This window comes from Oculina patagonica, chromosome 10 (assembly GCF_052425735.1).
Source record: "Oculina patagonica isolate OP01 chromosome 10, crgOcupat, whole genome shotgun sequence".
Taxonomy (NCBI): domain Eukaryota; kingdom Metazoa; phylum Cnidaria; class Anthozoa; order Scleractinia; family Oculinidae; genus Oculina; species Oculina patagonica.
Genome location: NC_135767.1, coordinates 12496056 through 12514856, shown reverse-complemented (window position 1 = coordinate 12514856; position 18801 = coordinate 12496056). Strand labels below are relative to the sequence as shown.

Genomic DNA, 18801 nt, shown 5'->3' with positions numbered 1-18801 from the left:
GACAACTGGTCAGTTTGAATAATAAGAAACGTACAGAGCAGTTAAAGTTTTAAGACGGACAAATACATCTGCTGTGAAGTTTTGGATATTGTTTGAACTCAAATCCCTGCAAAGAATAAAGAAAACAAGCAGGGAATAGAAATTAATGTTATGCATAGCGACTGGTGTTAAAATAACCTGTTTTTGTATTCTCAGCACGTGAGCTGGCGAGATGAACGAAATCCTACAATCTCATTTGTTCCGGGATCAGACAGAAATTTCTGATCTTGCTCGCGGTCAACGGAATAAGTCGGATGAAGTTTCGCGCGAAATCAGTTGGTAGCAAGACGAACGAACACTTAAAAGTTTTGCTCTCCAAAATCGAAATAGCTGCTCACCAACGGAAGTACATGTGAAAGGACAAAATGATAGTCGAATTAATGGACTCAAAGGTATTTAAAAGGTGAGTATTCATTTATTACTTTATCGACAAATTCAAGTTGCAGTTTATCGTCTGTAGTTTGTCGTTGTTGGTGCATTTCGCAGTAAGCTTAATTTTCACGTCTTTACGGTAAACTGAACCGGTTTTAAGACTCCATCTACGAGTTTAATTGCCTAGTTATTCTGTCAAATTTTGCAAAACAGAAAGCTTTTCAGACATTTTTTTCGTGATTTCGTAACCAAACAAGTTAAAGTAGGAAAAAAATATAAACCACCAAATATATATAAACCTTATTTGCCGGCCTAGGTAGGTCCGTAAAGGGAACAATTGTGCCTTCAGTCTCGTTCTCGTACTTCTGTCTTCGTACTCAAAACCTCTGGCACAGATTTTTCCTATACGGACCTCCTGACCCGCAAATAACATATATAATCTTGAAATTGATTTATTGGTAATGCAATTATGTAGATGGTATATTTCTTGTTGCGTTGCTATCTTACAAAATATGAAATATTTATTTGCGATTGAGTCAACCATTGAAATTTATACTATCGCCATTAGTACTTAAGAACACTTATCGGCATAATAATTACATTATTAATGATGATAATAACAATGTGGACTTGCACTAAGTCGCCATCTATTGTCGAGCCAAGGGAGCCAAGCGTTGCAAAGCGACGCGCAGCGAGACGCGAAGCGACGTCCGCGAGTGACGAAGTCTTAAACTGCGCGTCGAAGGACTTTGAGAAAGTCTAACAACGATGGTGATGATGATAATGATGATAAGTCGTTGAACTTTTTGTTTGACTTATTGCCCAATTAAAGCAGTCCGGCCTTTGCTGTCAATATGCTGGCAAATATAAACATATGACATAAATCTGTATTTGATCTTAAATGTCTGCAAAGGAAAAGGGACCAACCGAATAGCATTTTAAAAAGGTATATTCTGACTGATCGGCAGTGTAATTCTCTGGAAGTTTTATTTCTTCGTGTATTGGGATTTGATGAACGATTCACTTGGATTGAGTTAACAGTTATAATAATTTATTCTAGTAAGGTCACATATATTCTGAAGATTGCTAATAGATTGTTAAAATAATAGCAAGAGACGTACAGAGTACTTAAACTCTTAAGATGGGTAAATACATCTCCTGTAAAGTTTTGAATGTTGTTTGTACTTAGATCCCTGCAAAGAAAAAAAGAAAGCAAGTAAGAGTACTTTATGCTTTACGCGACAACCTAGTCTTATAAGTATCGGTCGTGTCATTCTCTGGAAGGCACATTGGTTGCTGCCTTCATTACGTGAAATATTTTCTTGCGATCGAGTAAACAATACTAATATATTTAAGCAAGGTTCTTTCAAAAATTTTGTTAACTGGTACGCTAAAATGCCTTGCAATTAATTCAATCCACGTTATCTAAATATCAAATTAGGTGAGTATCGTGTCCCCCTTTTTTAATAAGAATATCTTCATCACCAATCGGCTTTTACAGTGTGACTGTTAGATAAGTTCACAAAATTTAACACGACATCGAAATTGAACACATAAACCAGGGAAAGTCTGGTCTTTGTATTACCTATGACTATATCTTTGTGTACAACATTTGAATGGAGGGGCGGGGGAAAGATTTAAAAAAAATCCAAACGTACAAGTAGATCAAGCTAGAGAGGTTGAGAAATACGTCCTTATGAACGCTTTGGATATTGTTTGATCCCAGATACCTGAATAGAGAAAGAGTTATAACAAATCATCTTAGTTAAATTTTCACAGAAGATTGTTACTGGATTACGTATTATAGCACAACTAAGGTAAAGCGCGCGCTCTGATTGGTATAGGTAATCACATGATTTCGAGTGCAATTTGGGATAAATCAGCACGAGTAAATTTTTCAAAGGCTAACCAAATTGCACAAGCCCGTAGGGCGAGTGCAATTTGCAGTCTTTGAAAAATTTATGAGTGCTGATTTATCCCAAATTGTACGAGAAAAATCATGTGATTACTTGTTAATAATACGCATACAAAAATTTCACTTGAAGTGGATGACAAACAAAAAGTGTTCAGTGGCTTACCTTTCCGATTCGTTCTTGAACATTACGGAGTTGCCGGGCTTTGTAAAATCCAGATACCACTGGGTAATTTTAAATCTCTCTACCATTCATTATCAGGCTAGGTGCTTTTATCCTTATCCAGTTGTATTGGTTTGGACTGAAATGTCCAACTTCAATTCACGCTTGTAATTTTTTTTCTTATTACGAGCCGTCGTGTAAGAAAATCCACGATTGGTAGCTTTCAGTAGTTTCGTAAAGCCTCTCTTGTGCTATACAAACGTCCAATTCCTAGTACTTTGGTTTATATACTTATAACTTTCGTTAAATCGGTCAAACTTTTCATGAATCGTTATGTTTTTGCTCGATTTTTGCTCTCTCAAACACTCCGACATCGGCCGCCATTTTGCGCGCTTTCCGACTTTCCTGTCAATCAATTTAATTTTAACTTTCTGCACTCAATTTCAACTTTTTGCACTCAATTTCAACTTTCTGCACTGTTTGGAATTAATTGATGTGCTCTCAGGCAATGAGCTTGCAGAATTGTTTGTATGTATATTATTAGTTAATTTACCGTCTACTCTTTCATCTTGGGTGTACGCTGACGTGTGTCTTCAACCTGAGTGCGCGCGCTGATCTGATGCGACATGGCACAAGAAAATGCTGCTATTTCAAGAGTTTATACATATTTTCTCGATTTCCCTGTGAATTTGAAAAGCTAAACTAAGAACATCCATCTTTCCATAATGCTGAAAGACCTTTAGGCATAAGGCACGCCCAATATCATGAATTCAAAAAGTTTGTTTGTTTTTTTTTTCTTTTAGGTTTTCGTCAGCGTTTACACGAGCACCACACGCATTTGTTTAAATAAGCGCGCGCACTTTTACCTCAAAAACTGTAATAAATCGCCTTAAAGTTGTGCTATAAAACAAATGGTAAGCGCCATAGCATACACTATTGAGTTATGAATGTACTTGGGAGGCTTGCTAAGCACTCAAGAAGCTACAGTCGCACTCGGCTATCGCCTCGTGCGACTCTTACGCTTCTCCCGTGCTTAGCAACCTCCCGCGTACATCCATAACTCAATAATGTACGCTATGGCGTTTACCATTTGTTAACGTACGTACATAGGCACAAATTAGGCCTGGGGACGAGGTTGCCCGCCCGTGGCTAAAGAAAAGTAAGGAAATTACAAACAGCAAATAAAGCTCGCAGGGGAATACAAAATACAGACAATTTGCATTTCACCAAGGTGAAAGGTATAATTTCTTCGCCACCTCGATATCATTTTACAACTTCTGCCATACGGTGTCACGATTTTTTGAAACCTCAATCTCCCGAACCTCCCGTTAAATCAAACCAAAATTGCTTCCTTTGGAATTGCTTCACTAAGTCGAGCACCGCAATTGTATTCTCGTTTTCTCAAACCAGTTTCCGTTTCGCTTGGTGGTTTGCATCCACTATATATATGTTGTTACGCTCAAAGAATGATTATTATGTAAAAACATGTGATAAGTTATTTTATTGTTATTTTTTATTGATCGAAAAGTTGTATAAACTTACAGGTGTGTTAGACTTGTAAGAGTGGAAAACACGCCTTCAGAAAGGTTTCGAATATTGTTTGAATACAAATAGCTGCGAAAAAATAAGAAAAAAAAAAACGAAAGAGCTGCTTTGAGAAAAATAAGTAGCAGGTGGGAATTGCAAAAGTAAAAAGTTCACACACAAAGCTATGTTACAAAGCTTTGGAAAGAACTGTAATGGTCAGAAAAAAAATCGTTGCTCTATAAGAAAACCAAACTTACATAACTTTCAAATTTTTAAGAGGGAAGAATAATTCTGCAGTTATGTTTTGAATATTGTTTAAACTCAAATCTCTGTAAAGAAGAGAGAAAGAATGGTAAGAACGTTAATAAACATTATATCTACGTTCGAGCAAAAAAAAAGTGGCCAATGCAGTCTGGTTCTAGTTAAGGGGTTTCCGAGTGGGGACTAAAGCCCTTTGTCTCCCCTATAATACAACACAATGACCCCAGCTAAGCTCGATCGCGGACCACAACATCCGGCCTCCAGGCCATCGCGTCTCCGCCTCCGACAGCCGACATTTAAATAACATTGTATTGCTCTCCTGTTTGTGGGGAATCTTGCTTTACAAATTTCGGCGAAAATTAACAAACAACGAAAAGTGCTTGATATTACAAACAATCTAAGACGTCCGCTAAGCTATCTTCCCCTCCATTCACCCAGTTACTCACTAACTTTGTGAACCCCCTACGGGTCAAGCTGAAAAAAGCGTAAAACGTACAGATGGGTTAAATTTGTGAGATTGTCAAATACATCATCGGGAAGATGTTGGATATCATTTGATGACAGCTCCCTAAAACAGGAAGTCAAAATGAAAATGTTAAATGCTAATAAAAAGTTTTTTTTTTTTGCTTACCTTGTCTTCTGCCCCCAATGCCCAATGTCACAGGGTCGGTGAGGGAGAGGGGGCATAGCGGCGCCGTGCAGCTGAGTCTGCGTAGTAGCAATCGAATGATTGCAAACAGCATGGCCAATAGAGTAGAATGGTTTTGAAGCTTGACAATTTTGTTTCTTATTGGCCTTGACCGTGCACAAAACACAACAATTGTTTACTTTTGTCTGATTAAGTAACGAATAGAAACGTCATTGTTGCGTAATTTATACATGGTGTTTAAGCAAAAAAAAAAAAAAAAAAAACAAAGATTGGGCACAAAAGTAGATATTTCAACATGAATCGTTGCTCCTTGTTTACTCCCTTGAAGATTGTCGGGCTTCATAACCATTTTCTCTATTAACCATGCTGAAGGTAAAGGGAAAAAGGCGCGATGACGGCTGCCGGTCTAGGAAGAGTGATACTTTGCGAATTACCGTAGAATTCCGGTTATAAGCCCTGGGCTTATACAACTTCGTAAGGGTTTTTGGGTGGGCCTATAATCGGAGGGGCTTATATTCGGGAGGGCTTATAAGCGGAAGGAAAAAAACGTTTCGAAACGAGCCTCGGGAGTGTTGATCGAAATACGTTTTTAAGTTAAAAACGCACAAAAAAGCAACATTTAGCCCTGTTCAGTACTGTCATCCGGTAGAGGGGGGCTTATATCCGGGGGGGGGGGCTTATAACCGGATGTATTTTTTTGTTTCCAGGTTGATGGGCCTATAACCGGGGGGGCTTATAAGCGGGGGGCTTATAACCGGAATTTTACGGTATACTAAATAAAAGAATCACTATGAATTTTAGATGATGAACCATATTTTTCGGTTGCTAAATTTAAAGTCTGACTGAAAATGGCGAGATTATTAAGAACACATATTTCTTTATTTTGTTTTCCGTACGGTAGGATTGCTTCTCCAAATGTTTTTTTCTTGTTTAGAAAGTCTAAACTGTGCTATACTTACAATCTTCGCAATGCTGTAAGGTTTGAAAACACCCCAACTGCTAAAGTCGATAAGTTACTTGAAATGATTAACCTGGAACCAAATGAACGTTTTAAAATTAACAATAGTTTAGATTTGTTCGATTGGTAAAGACAATTGCACAAATCATAAAGATTGGACTTCTATACTTGTATCGCTTGTTCTCTTTTTTTTTTCGCGAACAAAAGCGAGTTATTTCGATTGTTTCACTTACAATCTCCGTAGATCTGCAAGATTTGAAAACACTCCCGCTTGTAAAATTGGCAATTTGCTTGAAGACAGTTCTCTGAAAACAAACACAACGACGTAACTTCTTAATCACAAAATATGACAAATCATTTATCATTGAAAAAATAATGTCATGTACGTATAAAAGTGCTTTAGCTTATTTCGTATCTCTCTATCTCTCTCTCTCTCTTTTTAACAACTATTCACTTCAGTGTCGGAGGTCAGTAGTGAGTATTTACCTATTTGCGAAATACTAAAATAGTAAATGAAAATAACCCCAAAATAACGAGTTTTAATTCATTTTTTTTACTCTGTCAATGACTACAAGTTTCGCACGCGAATTGCTAGGAAGTAAAGAACAAAGAATATCACGAGTTTGAGTAGCCAATCAGAGGGAGCCAAAAACGCTACTCTGGTTTAGTATATGCTACAACTAGATATTTGGGGCTGAAATCGAACTCACGAATTTAAATAAATTCCCTTGTCGAACCGTTGTTCTGGTTTCTTTACTAAACAAAGGAACAAAGAAAACGAACCTAAAAAAAGTGCTACATTTGAATTGAAACAAACATGTGGTTAACTAAGACCCCATTGGAAACCGCTGATTCGTCTTTATGGGGCTATAACTGGTTTGTAACTTTTGGGCTCCATGAAATACGCTTACAAGGTTGTTGCAATCCTTGGAAGGCATTTAACAACGTCCGAGATCGAGCTTGTGGTTACATTCCAGCAGGTCAGTTTGTATATATCTAACCAATCCCGTTCAAAAGAACATCGACGTCCACAATCTAAAACAAACAAACAAACAACAAAACAATAAAAATATTAATGTATAAAAAAGCTAGACCAATTATTGTTGTGTTCTCAGTAAGAAACGCATTTGAAACCTTTAAAAGCAGTCTATCATTCTGCTTGTCTCCCTGTCTGCCCTGTCTGCCCGTCTGCCCGTCTGCCTGTCTGCCTGTCTGCCTGACTGACTGCCTGACTGTCTGACTGTCTGTCTGCCTGTTGTCTGTTTGTATGCCCGTCCGCCTGCTGTTTGCCTATCTGCCGGTCTGCCTGCCTGTCTGCCTTGCTACCTTGCTGCCTGCCTGCATGGCTGCCTCCTGCCTACCTGCGCCCGCCTGCTTGTCGTAGTTTCCTCGGTTAGATTCTGATCTTCCCGCATTGCCTGAAGAACTTGATGCCTAATTTTGTTATCACTTACCAACAAAGGTGAAAGATATCTTGAATCCTCGTTTTTGAACATTGAAGTCCGAGTGAAATGTTAGCTGAGCGTAGGATCCAGTCACAAAAACGTCTGTCCCAGATTTTGCACCACAGTACTCGCCAAATTCTTGTTCTTCATCATTGCTAATTACCAAATAGTCGTATCTGTAAAAAAAAAATATATATACAAAAATTATACATACACACTTACGTGAAGTTTGCAGTTCCCAGAAATCACTGTTTCCCAAAACTAGTGTTACAATTCCTAAGCACATGGATTTTTTTTACAGAATGATTAAGGTGCTAGGAGAAGCAGGAGGTGAATATTCTAGCTGAATATTAAAACCAAATAATTAACAACTATTATCGAAGTGGAGGTGGCTAGTGGTGGATATTTACCGAACCGCGAAGCGGCGAGGTGAATACCCGCCACTAGCCGCCGACACTGAGGTGAATAGTTGTTTTAGTATATACTCAAACAGTGAGATAACATAGCCCGAATGGATGACTTTTGACTAGTTTATTACGTTAACAAGTAGAGTCTCCGCGCGTGAGTTGCTCGGAGGTGAATAGTTAACAATTATCCTGCGAAATCGCGCGGGATATCGCCTGATAATTAGCCGACGAGGCCGTAGGCCGAGTTGGCTAAAATCAGACGATATTCCGCAAGATTGAGCAGGATAATTGTTTTATTATTCAACAAAATGTCAACGAAACACATTTTGCAGATAGAAAAACTGTAATTATTCAGCACTTTACAAGATTTCGGACGAATCTTCGCAACCTACGTATATCGTAGGATATCTGTTATGTACGGATGACAGATAACATTAACTTTTTGACCATAATTATATGGGCAGCGCGCGCATGTGTTGAATAATAATTAACAATTATCCTGCGAAATCGCGCGGAATATCGACTGATACTTAGCCGACGAGGCCGTAGGCCGAGTTGGCTAAAATCAGACGATATTCCGCAAGATTGAGCAGGATAATTGTTTTATTATTCAACAAATTGTCAACAAAACACATTTTGCAGAAAGAAAAACTGTAATTATGGACCGCTTTACAAGATTTCGGACGAATCTTCGCAACCTACGTATATCGCAGGATATCTGTTATGTACGGATGACAGATATCGTTAACATTTTTACCATATTTGGGCAGCGCGCGCATGTGTTGAATAATAACAAAGGATATTCGGATATTCGGGGTTTGAGAAGCCAATCAGTGCGCGCCAAAAACGCTATCTACCGTTGGAGTATATACTAATTATTGCTATTGCTTGTATGGAATACTTTGATTGGTTAAAGGCAAGCTACAATGGCAAAACAAGCCAGCTATATATATATCAAAATTGTGGAAATCGAAGTTACTGCATAGGAGAAGTTATTTTAGTGACAGTTATGGCTTGACTTACCGACAATATCTTGGTTCTGACGGATCAAAGTCTACCTCAAAGTCATGAAACTTGATATTTACTGCCATGCCGGGACGAATAGGCACATAGTATTTACAGTCCAAATTGTGTGGGTAGTTGTTCGGATAGTTAGGACTTGTCAGCGTATTGTTTATCACAGAACCACATCCTATTACACAAAAAGGAATGATTAAATTATGTAGAACATCAATGAAACAAATATCATGATTTATTGATAAAGTTTTCGAATCACACGTTGGCAGGGATAAGGGGCATGCGGTACAGTTTGAACTGATGGCAACAGCGTTGTTTTATTTACTGACGTTTACTAACCGTACAGTCTGCACTGCTAGATGTTATTGACTACAGACGAGAAGGATGGCATGCATTTTTTTTCCTTTTTTGAGAGAATTTGTCCTTAGACCTGATTACAAAACAAAAGGCCCCATCATCTGAAGACGCCAGCAACTTGAAGTATCGATTGAAGTAGTTTTAAGAGAGCTCACTGAACGAGACAGACAAAAACATGAGTGATATATATAGCCCGATTCAAATTCGTCTAAATAACTTAAACAAAAAATTCGGACGGCCAAACGCGGACATCGCGAGCTTGAAATTACTGAAGCCACTAACCTTTATTGTACGGCACGCCAAAATGAAATGGATAGTTTTTTGATTTTTTTGTACTCACTAGGCAGTGGAAAAGTACTAAAATGTATCAAGAATCCTCGTTTCTGTACACTGGCGTCCGAGTGGAAGTGAAGCCTTGCGTAGTTTCCAATTACACCCCCAGTGGCGCCCTTCTTATAGGGTCCACCACAGTATATACCATAAGGCTTGCCCTTCTCATTAGTAATGTTCAAGTAGTCATACCTTGAAAGAACAATTAAAGTGTTAAAATTGAATGAAAGACAGAAAGTCGGAAACTATTTAAAATTATCAGTCCGCCTTTAACCCTTTTCCTGAAACAACGAAGAACGGTATATGATTAATAGTTTTATTTTTCTAACAAACATTTCCATAATTATTTTTTTAAAGCAATACACAAAGCTTGTAAATTTCTCGTGTGCATTTACAAACTTTTTTTCCATAAGAAGTATTCTCAGACATTCAAAGTGGCTTTATTGTGCCAGTAAATCCATTAGAAATGAGGTGTATTGCAATAATAAGATAGTTATAGTCATATTTACTTTACTTACTTGCATGAACCGTCATATTCCATGTGGAATTCATGAAAGGTAATTTTCAACGCCATGTCGTGTGGAATGGGAATTGAATAAGTACAATTCATATTGCTTGGGTAGTTGTTTGGATATCCTGGACTTCTCAGTGTATTGTTTACAACTGAACCACATTCTTTTATGTCTGCAAGAGTAAATCTTGATGTAAACTTCAACAACAACAACAACAACAACAACAACAACAACAACAGCAACTCAATTTTTTTATTGGCCCGATTCATAAAATTATTAAAAGGTGTCCGATTCATAAGTTTGCTATTTCCTTTTTTCGTTTTTGCTTTGGTAATCCTGAAGAGCGAACAGACAGTTGCACCGCCTTTGCAATAGACCATATTCGTATTCTCGTTATTGGACTGGGACTAATACGAATATGGTCTATTATCTTTTTTTGCAAGAATTGATTCCTCTTGATAAACCAGTTTTGCTTGAGATTTATTTTTACATTCTTTGCAGATGGACGAAAAAGGGCGTCCAAGATGTCAAATTTAATATTTAACAGTAGCTGTTTACATCGTCATGGATACAATCCAAAACAAATGTTACGCCGAGGGGTTGATTCCTTCGGCCATGCTACAATACCTTTGAATGGAAACCAGAGGGCTTAGTAATTGCAAATTGATAAATTTTCTCTGTGCGTTAACGCGAAATGCTACAGATTATAAAAAGCCAGGACTCGGTTTCAGATATCTTGATCCGAAGGATAACAATAACCATTCAACTGCGGATGTCTTTAACCAGATAGTGTTTTTATTATTATTATTCTACTTACCAGGCAATGGGAGAGCAGTGAAGAACAATATGAATCCTTCCCACTGTACCTCAGCATCTGAGTGGAATGTAAGCAGTACGTAATGTCCAGTTGCATTGACTACTAGCCCATGCCGTTGACCACAGATCATGCCAAATAGCTTGCTGTCCTCATTAGTAATATTCAGGTAGTCATACCTTCAAAAAACAACACGAAATAAAATAGTAGGTGTCTTCCTCTTCCGTATGCTAAAGCGTACAGGCTATCAATTTTTCATATCGACAGGTTTGCAAGGTGTTTACTTGGTGTCGTTTCCAAATGTATTAGGTACAACAATGGGATAAATTTTGTTCTTTGCTTACACGGGAGCTGCTAACCAATCTTATCTTATACGAGTCTTGGACCAGTTTAAGGAACGGTTCTGACTGAACAAACCTGGTGTCTTTCATTTTCAGCATTGGTGCATTTAAGGCCTGTTCCGGTGAAACCAGCAGCTATGCAAACGAAGATTATACTAAAATGGGGATTAAACAACGTCGCCGGAGAGACGAATTAAAAGAAAAATCGCGTATGTCCTAACTCACCTGCATTGTGAATCATATTGCACGTCAAATTCATGAAAGGTGATTTTTATGGCCATACCGTGAGGAATGGGAACTGAATAATTACAATCCATATTGCTTGGGTAGTTGTCTGGATATCCAGGACTTGTCAGTGTATTGTTTACAACGGAACCACATTCTATTATCTCTGCAACAATAAATTAAATGTGAAACTCGGTTACAACAATAACTCATATAACCTATTCCTCCTTGGGAAATTCCTTTGCTAATAGAAGGTCCCTGAAAACGTGTAACGACAATTCTTTGAATTGTATGTCAAAATTATGACAATATAAAGACACATGCCAAGATTTTGTTCGAGAATATTTTCTTTGTTTCGGTCTTTTAGTAACTAAGTGCCCTTCAGCATTAGGTTCTAGTTATCAATTAGGGCGAGTTGTCTTAAAAAAATACTTTAATCAAACATTCCGTAGATGGTCATAAAAGCATGCTTCTATCTTGAAGCAGGTTAGTGGTATGTCTATCAGCGAAAACCTTTCGATGCTACTCTTATGCCACGTCTGTACTCTTATTGACAATACAAATAATCCAATCAGCGCGAGACTTCGCTATTTAGCTGCATGTAAGATGTACCTCGTGAGCACGGGCAATATTTACTAATACTCACCAGGATTTGGGACAACAGTAAATGATATAAAAAATCCTCTCAACTGAAATGAGGAGTCTGAATGGAATGTAAGCAGTGCGTAGTTGCCAGTAACAATAAAGAACGTATTACGTCGCAAACCACACAGCACACCATATGTTTTGTTTTTGTCATTAGTAATCTTCAAGTAGTCATATCTTAAAGAAAAGAAAAGCAAATTACAGTGGAACCCCGATATAACGATCTTCGATATAACGATATTCCCGATATAACGATGAATATGTTATGTCCCGGCAAAAGTAAAATGTATGGGACGGAACCCCGATATAACGATTCCTCGATATAACGATATAATTTTACTGCCCCCTTGGCATATCGTTATATCGGGGTTCCACTGTATAACAGAACGAAACTGAAAATCGTACAGGTTGTCAAATTAAAGCGTTGTGTCGTTGAAGTCTTCTTTCTCATCTTAGTATGAGGGACTGTGCAGTCATTGGCAGGGTGGGTTGATTTTGGATTAGATAGTGCACTTTTTATAATATTAAGGTAAAGCTTGTGTGTTTGTTTGTTTGTTGTTCTGTTGGCTCCTGTGTAGTCCAACCCCTGAACTCTCACTTCCAAGCGCCTGTAATAGGCGTTGAACCAAGGCAAGCTCAACTGGCCAGTACTTAAGCAGAAACACCGGAAAACTTAAATAAACACTTTGCTTGCCAGCATCTGCTAAAACCTAACTACAGTGGAACCCCGATATAACGATATGCCAAGGGAGCAGTAAAATAATATCGTTATATCGAAGAATCGTTGTATCGAAACTCCTGATATAACGATATGGCCGTAAAATAACCGAAAATATCGTTATATCGGGGTAAACCTAACAAGTACTTTTTACTGCATATAAGAAAAGGATAAAGAGAATAAATTTGAAAAGAGGGCTTACAACACAGTATCATTTTCGTATATGATCGTACAAAGCTGTTTTTTAGAACGTTAGAGATGACTCGATTACCGTACTGTTATTGCATTGAATTCGATGTTTTGCAAATAACATGTGACTGTGTACCGATAATATCATTATATCGGGAGGATTTTACGTTCGGTCGGCTAAATTCTCATCGTTATATCGGGAATATCGTTTTATCGAAGATCGTTATATCGGGGTTCCGTCCCAAACATTTTATTTTATTAAATTTGTAACCACGGATATTGCATTTCTAGCATTCTGATTGGTTCACTCAATCCCAATTATCAGCTCGTGTACCTTAGTTTGACCTTTTTTGGAAAACGATTGCGCTTGGTGTTGCCAAGCTAAAATTTTTAATTTCGCTTGGAAGCGAAATTTCCTTCGGAAGAAATGGAGGAAAAAGTAGATTTTGCGAGCTTTCTACAGACGAAATACAAGAAATGCTAGAAAATGCCATACCGACATCGACAAAGAAAGCTACAAACTTCGGTTTGAGGTTATTTAATGGTTCGTGTCTCTCAAATTTCCTTACAAATTTTAAACAATTTTACCTCTCCCGTACGTTGAAAATGTTTACGTAACAACAACAACAAAATCTACCTTTAAATTTTTCAGGGCGGCTTGTAAGTCCTTGTGGGAGTAAGTTTTCAAAGCCATTAGAGGAAATGTGTAAAGAAGAGCTAAATGCGTGTCTGAAGAGCTTTTACACGTCGGTCAGAAAGAAGGACGGCATTTTTTACAAAAGTTCCTCCATTAAAGCTATGAGAGGCGCCATTGACCGCTTTCTCCGCTCACCACAACACAACAAGCCTTTCTCCATAATTGCTGACCCCGCTTTTAACGAAGCAAATAAAGTGTTAGACGCGTTCGTGAAAGACCTGAGGAAAACGGGAAAGATTGCCGGCGTTGTTCGCAAAAATCCAGTTTCCAAAGATCAGATGAAGAAACTCTTCGACAGCGGCGAACTTGGGCCGGCCGACAGCCTGAATCCCGCACAACTACAGAGGAAGGCTTGGTTGTACCTCGGCCTCTTGTTCGGACGAAGGGGACGTGTAAACCAACGAGAGCTAAAGCCGACAATGCTTTCTCTACGAAAAAACCCTCAAGGAGTTGAGTATTATGAACTGAACCGAAGTCAGCCTGGTTCTTTGCCAGCAACAAAAAAATCATCAGGGCGGCCTCGCCGATGCTGAAAACGAATCTGACGCGAAGATATTTCCCGTCCCTGGCTCTGAAAGGTGTCCAGTAAAAACATTGAAAAATTACTTAAGCCATCTCAATCCAGCTTCAAATGCTCTCTTTCAAAGACCCAGAGATAGCGAAAGCGCAAAGTTCAATCCAGCTGAGGAGAAAATATGGGACTTCAACGCACCACTTGGGTCAACTACGCTCGACGACATGATGACGTGAAATCGACGAGCATTCAGATCTACGTATCCAGCGTCAAATGCCTCAGCAGTCACATCAAGGGAACGCGAAAACAGTTCTTGTTGAGAATAACTTTAGCACAGCGCGTGTGTCACATGGCGATCAAAGCTTTCCGCAGTATTTTTACGACTGCAATGTACAGGTGCACAATTATTCCGCTTCTCGGTGACTCTCACTTTGAACAATTAAATTATTGAGAAAGGTTTTAACTGGAACATTTGATCGACGTTTCTCGTCGTATTTTTTAATACTGTATTTTTTTTCCATCGGCTTCGGTTATGCTTTCAGATTTTTCATTCAACAAAGTTCGCAAACAGCGTACATTTCATGTGATTTTCCTTTGTTTGTCTGAAGTTACACCAACATCCAGTCGTTTTGTAACATTTAAAATGAAATTTAATAAAATTCAGCTACGATATTCAAACGTTTGGAATTCACAAAAAAAATAATAAAACAGTTATTCCATTCGCCCTTGTTGGATACGAGTGGTTATAGCCAGCTTAGCTCTTCGCGCCTCGTTGGCTATTTACCACTTCGTATCCAACGCGGGCTCGTGGAATAATTTTTAAGTGACGTTTGCTAGGACATTCATCGTTATATCGGGGTTTCACTGTACCAGAAACACTTATCGCCATCCGTCAACTATTTTGTTACTGCTCATTAAATTGACTTTAGATGCATTTAAACTTGAATGTTGGTTTCCTTGCATAAAAGGAGCGCTCTTGGTCGCATAGTTGAATTCGTCATTTGAGAAAGCAAGCAAGCGCGTCCCAAGCAGTAACGCCACATTCCTTTGTCGTTTTTGATTGGTTCGCTTTGGGCATACACATGCAATCTGTCATGGAACTCTTCCTTCTTGCACCAGGGTTCACTACCTATAAAGGGCGCACGGAAAACAGAGTTCACGGACTGGAATAGCTCACGTGATTCTTGTCAAAACAGAAAGGTGGACCACGGGTGTTGAGTGGTCTCTAGTGGAACTTCTAAGCAAATAATTATTCATCTTAAAATTGTTAAGTATAAAAACAAAAGAGAGATTGATAGGTTTCCCTCAGGTGTTCAGGATGAAGATTTGTGTGTGTGTGTGTGTGTGTGTGTAAGCGTTCACCACTGCACTCTTAAGGGGACACAAATGCGGAACTACAGCAGCACTATGGGGTCTATTAGTTTACATTCCTTTACAGCATAGTTGTAGGCATTTATTTACTTACTTGCATGGTGACTCATACTCCACCAACAATTCATGAAAGGTGATTTTTATCGCCATGTTGTGTGGAATTGGAACTGAATAATTACAGTCCATATCGCTTGGGTAATTTGCTGGATATCCAGGGCTTTCCAGTGTATTGTTTACCACGGAACCACATTTTCGTATCTCTGCAGAGTATTAATGGAAAGCTCAATTACATTTGCAAGAATACAAAATGCGATGCTGAGACGTTGATGCTTTTTTTCGTCTTTTGACTTTACCTTTGTCTTAGACTTGCCGGTTATGACACTTAAAATAATTAACATAGTGCTAAACAAACTGTAGCTGGGCAAATCAACCAGATTCTCTTGTATTTTGAACATATTATCCGTAAGATTTTGCTTAATTTTAAAATCTGCATCTCCCATGACCACTTTGTACATTTCATTTCAATTCGGAATGATTTCCTTCCTTTTTTTGTTTTCGACAAACATGTACCAACACTGCTTTAAACGTGTGTGCACAGAAGGTGTCACTCTTATTGTCTACTCACCTGACTTTGCAACAGCAGTGAAAGATATCAAGTATCCTTTTTTCTGCACTTCAGAGTCTGAATGGAATATCAGTTGTACGTAGTTGCCAATAACCATAACGTTCGCACCACGATGCTCACCACAGATCACACCGAATTCCTCATCGTTCTCGTCAGTAATCTTCAAGAAGTCATACCTGAAAATGGAAGAATAGAGGAAGCCTTAGACAGAAAGTCGTTAATTAAACGAAAGTACCATCGGAGACCGGTCCCTTGTGAAAAGTTTAAGAAGTGGGCTTTTCATTCAACTGAAATTAAGAGTTCTTATTGATAAGAATACAATGTTCAGAATTGGCATAGTAATGTATTTACTTACTTGCATTGTAGATCATACTCCACGTCAAATTCATGAAAGTTGATTTTTATCGCCATGTCGTTTGGAATAGGAACTGAATAATTACAATCCATCTCACGTGGGTAGTTGTCTGGATATCCAGGACTTGTCAAGGTATTGTTTGTAACTGAGCCACAGCTAATTATTTCTGCAACAGCGAATTTGAGATTTTAACTCTATTACAACGCTCAATTACAATCCTGCAGTATTGCAGTGGTGGTCAAAAACAACGCTAACTCGTACAGATCCACTCCCTTGAAAACAACTCTTTTTATCGCTACTTGGAGATCACTTAAAATACATTTCCTTTGTTTTGATCTTGAAATGCGTCAGTGGACTTGCCTTTGCATCTGCGCCTCCTGCTGTGGACATATGTCACCTTTCCTGTGTCTTCATGAGCCGGTGAGTTATTATGGCTGAGGTTTGAGTCAATGAGTAGTGATTTGATAATTTTAGGATAACCTTCGCCATTCAAAGTTAGGGGCCAGTTGGAATACGTTGGACGTGTTTTCATTCACTCCACCGCGTGAACATTTAATTGATTACATTTACCCTACGGGGTTTTATTCACAACGTCGACCAAAGATGACTTTAGTACAAGTTTCAATACTCGCTACATGGATGGATGATGGTTGTGATTCCTTTGTTCAATCTTCTTATTTTGTAGCCTCCCAGGCAGTCGTTTTTCAGTGTGGTGCTCGTGTTTCAATCCTCGATCCCCACAAACATGATCATACCTAATAAAACGACCGTGTGGGGAGCTTCCTATTTGGGGAACATTTTGCAATTTTTTAACGATTTGCAATAATGAAGGGGGATTTCACTGCTGCTATTCTAATTGAAAAATGAGGCAATTTCTACGTCTGTGCCGTTTTATTTTTCGACAAATATACACCTATTCGTTCGACCATGAGTGTACGATAAAATAATATTCCAATTGTACTCACCAGGTTTTAGAACTGCAGTGAAAGTTATATTGAATCCTTCGTCCTGTTCCTCAGAGTCTGAATGGAATATTAGCAGTGCGTAGCCACCAGTTACAATGATATCCGTATCATACCGATAACCACAGATTACTCCAAATGTCTCGCTGTTCTCATTGGTAATCTTTAAATAGTCGTAGCTGAAAAAAAAAAATCAAATTGGCGTGTATACATACGCAGTAAAATAATCTAAAAAAAGTGACATAAAGCGGTATAGAGCGGTTTTCACTTGAATGTCGAAAGTAAATTGCTTTTGCTTTGGTTTTGCATTACAACGCTTAGTGATTGGCTTAAAAATCTCGCGCCGATTTCTCAGCCAATCAGAACTAAAACCAAAACCAATCGTGACTCGCTCGCGCACGTTTTCCCGCGCTTCGTGCCAGCTACATGTATTTTCTTCGAGTTTTGATTGCTTCACTGGATTCAATTTGTCTGTGCCCTTTGTGATTGGCCAAAGTAATTACTTTGGTTTTGGTTTTACGACAGTGAATTGAAAACTGCTTTATACCTAAGACCACGTAACAGAATCATTGCAAATATCATGGTATTTTGCGCATTTTGTTTCATTGTATCTGGCAGAACTGAACAAAACATAATTTGGTATATTTCGTAAAAAACGAATGAAAAAAGTTGACACTGGCTAAAAATATTGTTTTTGGACGTTTCGGCCACTACTGTCTCCTTCCTTAGCAAGATAAAAATACAAATGTTCAACGGCGTCCTGTTAAAATATGTAACGAATATGTGAAAAACTAAATGAACTTTCAGAGTGCAACAAAAGTATCTAGAGCATTCTTAATGAGTCTATAAATTTGGTAGCGCTATGTGTTCGTTTATAGCGTTCCTATCACACACAGAATGCCAAGCTTCAACACTCAGTCTTTGTTTCCACACCGTTGACCTTTTAAAAAATTTCGACGCTATTCAAATCTATTTGATGGTCGTTAAGCATATGGTGTTTTGCTAACAAAGAGTTTTTATCCAATGTTGCGATTGCCTTTGCGTGTTCTTTCGTACGTGTTTTAAGCGCGCGTGATGTCTGACCAACATAAACACAGTCGCAATCGTTACACTTGATCTTATATGCAATTCGTCTGGTATCCTCTTTCTCGATCCTGTCTTGGTTTTTGTTTCGTTTCCTCAGAAACGATACGGTATTATTTTGGCTTCGATGTGAACTATTTACACAGTGGGGGCTACTATCCAATCAGAAGAACGGTCGTAACCACAAAGTAAATACGTTGACCGAAGGCAATTAATTTCGTAAAAACATGTTCTTCAAATATCGGAAAGATATTCCTCAGCACGATCAAAAAATATTGAGATTCGTTGCAAACAGAAATATTTGACGAATGCA

General features: G+C 38.4%; 1 protein-coding gene and 1 pseudogene across 1 annotated transcript in view; one reads left to right on the top strand and one right to left on the bottom strand.

Annotated features, from left to right (window-relative positions):
• Positions 1 to 1462: 1462 nt before the first annotated feature.
• Positions 1463 to 18801, bottom strand: part of LOC144667253 (cubilin-like) — a 33686-nt gene continuing 16347 nt past the window's right edge. Inside the window, exons 5-23 of the mRNA XM_078528652.1 lie at positions 17409 to 17584; positions 16444 to 16609; positions 16089 to 16264; positions 15558 to 15723; positions 11976 to 12151; positions 11330 to 11495; positions 10767 to 10942; positions 9956 to 10121; positions 9448 to 9629; positions 8757 to 8925; positions 7336 to 7502; positions 6793 to 6916; positions 6115 to 6186; positions 5883 to 5954; positions 4771 to 4842; positions 4271 to 4342; positions 4029 to 4100; positions 2070 to 2141; positions 1463 to 1604 (exon numbers count right to left, since the gene is read on the bottom strand). Of these exons, the coding sequence (XP_078384778.1) occupies positions 1463 to 1604; positions 2070 to 2141; positions 4029 to 4100; positions 4271 to 4342; positions 4771 to 4842; positions 5883 to 5954; positions 6115 to 6186; positions 6793 to 6916; positions 7336 to 7502; positions 8757 to 8925; positions 9448 to 9629; positions 9956 to 10121; positions 10767 to 10942; positions 11330 to 11495; positions 11976 to 12151; positions 15558 to 15723; positions 16089 to 16264; positions 16444 to 16609; positions 17409 to 17584 (2584 nt within the window). The remainder of the gene's footprint in view (positions 1605 to 2069; positions 2142 to 4028; positions 4101 to 4270; positions 4343 to 4770; positions 4843 to 5882; positions 5955 to 6114; positions 6187 to 6792; positions 6917 to 7335; positions 7503 to 8756; positions 8926 to 9447; positions 9630 to 9955; positions 10122 to 10766; positions 10943 to 11329; positions 11496 to 11975; positions 12152 to 15557; positions 15724 to 16088; positions 16265 to 16443; positions 16610 to 17408; positions 17585 to 18801) is intronic.
• On the top strand, positions 12951 to 14328 carry LOC144628694 (uncharacterized protein KIAA1958-like; annotated as a pseudogene).